The 7,965-nt window shown below is 35.9% G+C and overlaps 2 protein-coding genes across 2 annotated transcripts; one reads left to right on the top strand and one right to left on the bottom strand.

Annotated features, from left to right (window-relative positions):
• Positions 1-1,017: 1,017 nt before the first annotated feature.
• On the bottom strand, positions 1,018-4,693 carry LOC146383373 (uncharacterized). The gene is made up of 4 exons (XM_084934592.1): positions 4,638-4,693; positions 3,461-4,004; positions 2,088-2,122; positions 1,018-1,989 (listed from the first exon to the last, which is right to left on the bottom strand). The coding sequence occupies exons 1-4, from the start codon at positions 4,657-4,659 to the stop codon at positions 1,391-1,393; spliced, it is 1,200 nt and encodes a 399-aa protein (XP_084790718.1). The 5' UTR covers positions 4,660-4,693; the 3' UTR covers positions 1,018-1,390.
• Positions 4,694-4,832: 139 nt separating this feature from the next.
• LOC146383372 (GTPase IMAP family member 7-like) lies at positions 4,833-6,196 on the top strand. Its single transcript, XM_084932565.1, has 2 exons — positions 4,833-4,871; positions 4,993-6,196. The coding sequence occupies exons 1-2, from the start codon at positions 4,844-4,846 to the stop codon at positions 5,724-5,726; spliced, it is 762 nt and encodes a 253-aa protein (XP_084788691.1). The 5' UTR covers positions 4,833-4,843; the 3' UTR covers positions 5,727-6,196.
• Positions 6,197-7,965: the final 1,769 nt, after the last annotated feature.

Genomic DNA, 7,965 nt, shown 5'->3' with positions numbered 1-7,965 from the left:
CTGCCGGCGGAGCTCACGGGCACGTCACTGCAACCCCCCCTGGCTTCTGCTCCGCGGCTGCTGAGTGACCCCTCATCTGAGGCTCTCCTCAGCTCTTTCTGGGATAGTGGCGCGGCTGCCCCTCTGTTGGTCTTCCTTGGTCTCTTGTGTTCTGAGGGCCTCTGGATGTCTGGAGTTTTGATCTCCTCCATACCTGCATCATGCCCTGGAGGACGGGGCTGTGGCTCCCCACACCCTCTAGCAGATCATTACATAAAGGAACCTTTTAAATACAAGCGCGCTCATGCTCACACACACAAACTACACCCTTTTTGGCTCCTACCTCAAAGCACACTGTTCGCTGTCGATCTTACGTGCTGCACAATAATATTTAATATTTAGTATTTACTGTTACATTCCCATAGATCATTGTAATGTTGTTTATTATATTGCTCCTTTTTTTTCTTCTGCTTGTTTTCTCTTTTTTCTTTCTCAACAGGTGATCCAGGTGATTGATATATGCATTTTTTCGTCTGTTTATTTTGTTGGTTTTTGTTTTTTGCCCTTTATCCCCGTCCCTCTTCTCTGCTGTTTTTCTTTCCCTCTTTCTTTCTCCCCTTTCTTTTCCCCAGTCAAGTCTGTCCCATATTTAGCAAGTGAAAATAAAATAAAATAAACAATAAAAGGTGGATCAAATAGACCATTACGGCAAGGCTGGGATGGTCCATTTGGTGAAGTAAACCCGTTCTTCGCCTTTAGACAATACTCCTGATGGCAAAAGAGCCAAACGGGACAGGCAAAAGAAAAAAAAAAGTTGTTACAAATTTTGATGATTTTTTTTTTTCAAGTTTTGGCAACATTTTTTTTAAACATACAAACTGTGATATGTGATCAGATACCAATAATTACAGGTAATCATAAAATGATGTGGTTTATAGACTAAATCTGCACAACAGGGCAGCAGCTAAATAGAAGCAGACTGACACAGACATTCAATAACTAGACTCCAAGGTATTTTTTTTTATATTTTATTGCTGAGTTTATTATTTAATACATTTAACTTTTGGTTTATATAGATATAAACATGGCTATAACATCTTATTTTACCCATAAACATTGTGTCTTAAAACACCTCATTCCACAGCAAAACTTAAAAATAAGCTTTTCTTATATTCTCTAGACCGTTTAAAAAAATCTTCTCTTTTTAAAAACTTCCCCAAAAGTTGAAGAGTGAAAGAAGTATCCATAAATCACATAGAGTAGAAGTACTTGAAATTACAAATGCTGTAATTAAAGAGATGTCACATTATATGTGTATACAAGAAGTTCACAGAATTTCAAAAGATTACACGCTTACTTGCCATACAAACATGTATGTGTTAGTTGGGCTTGTGATGTAAGTCAGCAAACACTAAAACAAAGAGCACGGTGTAGGCTGTTTTGGTGTGCAATTTGGAACAATTTTAGAAATGCTCATGAAAAGCGAAAGGACTTGCTTAGAGTCCTTAACAGTGTTCTTGAATACATGGCAACGATTACCGCAAGCTCCCACAATGTACTTGAGGTGAGATCGCTCGCCAATAAACTCTGTCAAATCACCATTGAAATCTTCGCCATGTGTAAACAGGAGGATTGTTTTCTCCCTGATCTTCCTCTGAAGATGTTTCTCCAGGTTATGTAATATTTCATTCTCGCCCTCTGTAAACCTGCCGAGCTGTATCACAAGTAACACAACACACTGTTCTTCCTGACAGTACCTCTTACACTCTTCTATTTGTGCATTGTCTACATCTTCCTCGTTGTTCAAGAAATCTGGAGTGTCAACCACTCTAATCTGTGTCCCAAATATCTGTGCCCTCTTCTCCTCACACTTGTTGGTGACTGGTGTGGAGCTCGGACGAGATTCAAAAGTTGAATCCATTTGGGAGTTTCCAGCAGCCAGGATAGTGTTTCCAGATGCACTCTTTCCAGTTCCACTTTTCCCCAGAAGAACAATGGTGGTTTCAGTTCCTGGGTTAGGGTTAGTGTAATTGTTTATTATATCATAAAATGTAGTTTAAAAAAACTGGCTTAGAAAAACTACACTCATATTTGGATACCAGACTTACCTCTTGCCCCATGGTGATCAGGAGAACATTCATTTCTGAAATAATAATTATAATCACTGCAGATATAAGATATATTTCAACAACAAAACTTCAAATTTCACAAGAGAAATATATTTTTTTTAATTAGCTTGTGTTTTCAGTGGATTTCCTCAAATAAAAAACATAAACACACATAGACTCTATTTTAAATTATAGCCTCTAACCTTCGAGAGCTTACTCGATACTTTTACAATTTTTACAGACTCAACCCTGCTATACCAGAACTACAACAGTACTCAGCATTTGTATTTATTCACTCTAGTAAAAATTTATAAAAAATTCCCCCCTTAAGACATAATTTGAAGATCTTAAAGTTGTTCCCACTGGAGCTGCACAAAAATGTTTAGTTTTCTCAGGATTAAAGAAACCTGGTAAGATTAATTGCTCCATTGAACCAGCTGAAGTGTATGAAGTGATTGTGGCTGTCTGCCCTTCTTAGGTTACAAAGGTGGTTCCACGTGTTTTAAGCAAAGTGTGTGTGTCTCTCTGCATGCTTTAGGGATATAGCAATACATTTGATTTTAGCATGTTGTGATACAAAAAATGGCTTGATATTGTTGTGGAACCTTGAAAAAGATATTTAAAATGTAAATCATCTGTATAACTAATTTCGCTCTGTAATCCCCTGGTTGCTAGGGAAAACTATGGAGTATGGAGGGTGCTGGCTGCCATTGCAAAAAGGTATAGAGTACAGCACAGTTCCCTCCTTCTCAAGACAAAATTTGTCTAGTTTGCACATAAGTTGGTGTCAGTAGCCTATAACAACTCACGGACTGGGTGGCGAATACACATTTTCTCCTAGCAACTGGTGGTTGCACAGGGGTCATTGATTGATCTAGAAACTGTGTGAATTTACTTTTGTTTATTAAAGTCACTTGGTGGGGAAAAAAGAAAAAAATAACTTTTTTTTTTAAATAATGTGGGACCAAATTTGTTTTTGTTAGCATTTTTTCCATTTATTACAAGATGCCTAAAATTTCCTGTTCCTGAGTTATTGTCTTACTTTGACAGGCTGTCTAGTAGATTGCTTGTAGCATTAGGCTACATTAAAAACAATTGTTCTACATGCTGAAGGCGATTGCTGTTACTATATTTTTATTTTAGGAAAAGACTTTTACTGAAGGCTGCACTGGTTTTGTTATTTTAATAAAACTGACATCAGAAGCATTTATCGTTATATTTCTAAAGTGTTATTACGTATTGGTATTGCAACTACATGATCGAAACGTTTCTTTTCTCAGAAACAACTAATGAGAAAATAAACAAACACAAGCTAGCTGTAAAGAAAATAGGAATGACTATCCAATCGAAAAAAAGCTGGAATTTTGTGTTACCTTGTGCTTTCAAAATATTGTTTCCTTCGTTTCACAGCAATTTGAATGTAGTTTTCAGTTTTAAACTGGAGTGGCTGATCAGTTAACCATTCCTTACACTGATCAGGCAGGTTTTTATTCACATCTTCCTGGATATAGAATACCTTCTCATGATTCAGGTTGGGTTTATTCTTGTTCTTGCCATTATCTATTATGATGGCTAAGTGTTTTATGACAGTTCCTTGAAAAATATGTTCAAGTTTGTCGATTTGAGCATCTACTTTTTCCACTTGCCCTGTATCCTCTGAATCTATTGCCAACATTAACAGATCAGGGCTAAAATCAGAAAGTGCCATCAAATCAATTATCCTCTGATCTGGATCCAGATATTTGTCATCCAAAACATCTGGAGTACTTATGATTTTGAATGACTCGCTCTCGCTCACAAAAAAGTCATTACATAATTTGGAAACAGTTCTCTGATTTTTGAAGATTTCACTTTTGATTTTCTTCTGCAAGCTCTCCTTCTTTCCAAAGAGAATGATTGTAATCTTGACAGGGTGATCTGTAGAAGCAAAAGGCAAGAGTATTTTTTCAAAATGTTGTATACTTTTCACTTTACAATTTCCAGGTGTGTGATTACAATTAAAGTGAAGGATGGAATTAAAGATAGGAGCAATTTGTTCACTGACAATTCAATGGTCATGTCACAGTGTTCCAATAATCCAGCAACAATGCTACAAAGAGGTATTTTTTCTCCCAGTACTGTCCAAAGATCCCCTCACACATACCAATGGAACAAGGCAAAAAAATAAAAATTGAATAATTCCGAAGAAATATTTAAACAAGGGTGTGTCTGTATCTAAAAGAAAATAGCACTGGGAAAGATGATTTTTTAAAGGAGTGCATAATTTGTTCCAACTAACTTTGTATTGGACAAGAGTCGGACAACAACAATCTGCAGATATACTCTCCTATTTAATCTCAGCTACACTGTTCCAAAGTTTCATGTCTGTGTCTCATATGATACATAACTTGAGAAAATTGTTAATATTAGTAAATCAATATTTCTTCAGTTAAGGATTTAAGGTAACATTAGAGTTTCTCATGTTCAAGATTAAATAATTACTCATATCTTTATGGAAATATGAAGGGGGTATATAAATGTGTCAAAAGTAATTAAGGAAGAGTTGCTTACTTGGAGAACCAGCAGAACTCATCTTGTCAGCTGCTTAAAGATGAACCACGTGCAGGTTTCAACAGAATCTGAATTCAGATCCAGTCTTGCTGATATAGACTGAGAGTTAGGTCCACCCAGTGGGAGGAGTGCAGGGAACTGCTGAACAACAAATCAAACCACTCAGAGCGGCTTTCTGTTCATTTGCCAAAGTGCCAAGAGCAGAGATGGGTAACAGTTCATCAATCCCCGATGGTAAACTTAGATCTTCTATTTTGATTTCCTGTGTTTTTAAAATATCACGTTGAATTTTTAATACTGTTAAGATTATGCTTGTGATCCACACAATTATAACAGTAAATATTTCTTTCTGTAGGCTGCCCACTGAGGATTGTGATCATTGGGAAAACTGGTGTCGGGAAAAGTGCTGCTGGTAACACCATTATTGGCAAAGAAACGTTTAAGGCTAATGAGAGTTCCGAGTCAGTGACAGTGCACTGTGAGGCAGTTAAACTTGAGTGCACTAGAAATGTCAAGTTGGTTGATACACCTGGCCTTCTGGATACATCTAAGACTGCAGACAGTATAAAGAAAGAAATCGCGAAATGCATCCAGATTTCCACTCCCGGCCCTCACGTCTTCCTCCTGGTCCTTCAGATTGGCAGGTTTACCAAAGAAGAAGAAAACTGTGTTGATGCCCTGGAGAAACTCTTTGGACCTGACGCATCAAACTACATGATGATTCTGTTTACTCATGGTGACAAACTAACAAATAAGAAAATAACCATACATGACTATTTGAGAACTGGCCACCAGAAGCTCAGAGAACTGCTGAACAGGTGCGGTAATAGGTACCATGTATTCAATAACAAAAACATCTGGAACAGAGTTCAGGTTGTTGAGCTGTTCAGAAAAATTGATGACATGGTGGCAGCAAATGGAGAAACACATTACACCGATGAAATGTTTGATAAGGCACAGCAAATTCTGCAGCAGCATGAAGCCATGTATGACAATGAATACCTCGCTAACAACGTGACCTTCATGGCCGAACTGTTGCAGAGAATCATCTTGTTCCAGACCGTCTTGGGTTCAGATAACGACGGTTAGAACCACTCAAGCGTGGGGTCTTAATCTGGTGTAAATTAAGCAGCTGTCATTTAATAAAATATGTTAATTTTCTAAATGTAAAATCAGTTTAGACATAAATGATTTAGAACTATAATTTTCAAAATTTGATGCCTCATTTATTTTAAATCACTTTCCATTCTGCTGTATAATTTATATTTAAATCAGTGGGAATGTCTTCAAGTGAATATTTCTGTGGCTGATATAAGCTGAGCTAATTTCTAAATGCATACACATCATTAAACTCTGTGTTTCCTATTTGTAGTTTAAAATTTGTTAAAAAGTAAAAAAGTATCGTATTTACGATAACTGTTTAAAAAAATGAAGCTTAGAAAGGGTTAAATGCTCCGTAGAAGGTATATCTATATGATATCCATGCATGAGGTTATTGAATAACATGCGTGGCATCCAATATTGTTTGATGTACATTTATGAAATCAAGATTGCATTCACTGAATAAATAGCTTTAAAAAAGTTTCAGTTTCTGTTCTTTGATTCTCCAGCCAATGTCAAAGTCAATCTCTAACATCTATTTGGGGTATATCGTCTAAAAATATCTATAAAGAAATCATATGAGTGATTAATGATGGTAACATCAGGAAATCATAGCGCTATACAAATTAGTAGAGAAATATGGACACAGGTTCCTGCATTTCACAGATGTAGCTTAACTCCTTTAAAAAAAAATAAAAATCACAAACACAGTGTATTGTTTTTTAGGTTATATTTAATGTAGCAGGACACACAAAAGCCAGTTCCAATTACAAGATTTGATTCCCTATTTTGATTCATTTATCTTATATTGCGATCTCTCTGATAAACATAAGCAGATTATAAAATTCTGATATGGTGCTGTTTTTCTTAAATGGTCCTTATTATTTGATGGTCTGTTTTTGAGGTAAATTTTGGTAACCTTATAATAAGTTAATTCAAGTTATTGTGTTGTTGTTGTGTGAATGGGGAAATGATGTATGTTTGATAAAGTGTTTTGAGTGCTCAGTTAGAGCAGAAAAGGACACATAGAGGCTGGCTTAGATTAAAATGAAGCTAGGAAAAAAGTTCATATCATCTTTGTTTTGGACATTAATCAAAAGCATGTATTTTTCAGTGACCTGTTCTCTAACTAGGATCTATTTTATTTCACAGTAGGTTGTTTGTTGTTCCTTTTTCTTTTTTATTCCCCTCCATCATTGCTTCACCTATTCCTTTTGTCCTCACCATCCTTTTTGCTGAGAAACACAGGTAGACGTTAAGTGTTTTGTTAAGGAAAGCTATCACGAGGGGGGTCTATTAACCACAATCAAGTATTATTTTTCTATATTATCACATGTTGGATTCTGCTCTACCAACACATTTTGTAGTTTTTTTTAAAATACTTTTAAAATTTTAAATACATTTGTGAGTGTGAGACAGGGTTAAAAATGTCTTTTGAAATATTTGAAATATCCTGCTGAACAGCTGTTGTCAATCAGGCAAACTCTGCTTAAACACCATCTCACATACTTTTAAGGGTATTGACAAGCCAAGGACAATATAGACTGTGTTTAGCTGACAGTAAAACATTCACAGGCATTCACTGTTGAACATCAATGCTGGTTTAACAATGTTCTCACTGTCAGTAATGCCTTTTCAGAACATCTTGTAACATTTTAACAAACCAAAAAACATTTGTCTTTCAACAGGTGTGTGACACAAAGAATGTATTAAAAATAATTCTCTCACAGCCTGAAACAAAGGTTGTGACACTACAGGAGGATGTGGTGTCCTAACGCAGTAGAAGACAGAAGTAAAAGTAAAAGTCTGGAAAAGAAATGTCAAAAAGTAATTGCTTGTTTCTCCCAATATTCTCGTTAAAGCTGACTACTGAAGTTCTTCAGCAAAGTGCTGGAAATGTGGCACAGATGTTAATCATTGTTTCATGATAGGATAATTATATAGGGAAGTGTAATTACAAATATATAAGTTAAGTTACATGTCAGCATATGCACATGATGGCATGACATTAAAAAAAGAAGAAATTTGCCATATTGAGACTTCATTTCTTTTGCATTGATTACTGTAAAACATTTTTTTTGTCTTTTCTCTCCATCAACTTATCCAGAATTCTGCTGCTTGCATCATCACCAGTCCGAGCTCGGCTGTCCTTCATCAAATACACAGGCTCCTGAATAAAAAGTACATAATTCTTAGAAAGTATCTATGTCTTATAGTGACAACAAAC

Source organism: Perissodus microlepis, chromosome 7 (genome assembly GCF_051167445.1).
Source record: "Perissodus microlepis isolate ML-2025 ecotype Zambia chromosome 7, ASM5116744v1, whole genome shotgun sequence".
In the NCBI taxonomy this organism is placed as follows: Eukaryota; Metazoa; Chordata; class Actinopteri; order Cichliformes; family Cichlidae; genus Perissodus; species Perissodus microlepis.
This window is presented reverse-complemented; position numbering and strand designations above follow the sequence as displayed.

Coding starts and splice junctions, on each gene's coding strand:
- LOC146383373 (XM_084934592.1), bottom strand. CDS start 4,659: ATGAGTTCTGCTGGTTCTCCAA. Junction 4,005..4,637: donor GAGTTCTGCTGGTTCTCCAA/GTAAGCAACTCT, acceptor TTGCTTCTACAG/ATCACCCTGTCAAGATTACA. Junction 1,990..2,087: donor TGATCACCATGGGGCAAGAG/GTAAGTCTGGTA, acceptor ACCCTAACCCAG/GAACTGAAACCACCATTGTT.
- LOC146383372 (XM_084932565.1), top strand. CDS start 4,844: ATGGGTAACAGTTCATCAATCCCCGATG. Junction 4,872..4,992: donor CAGTTCATCAATCCCCGATG/GTAAACTTAGAT, acceptor TTCTTTCTGTAG/GCTGCCCACTGAGGATTGTG.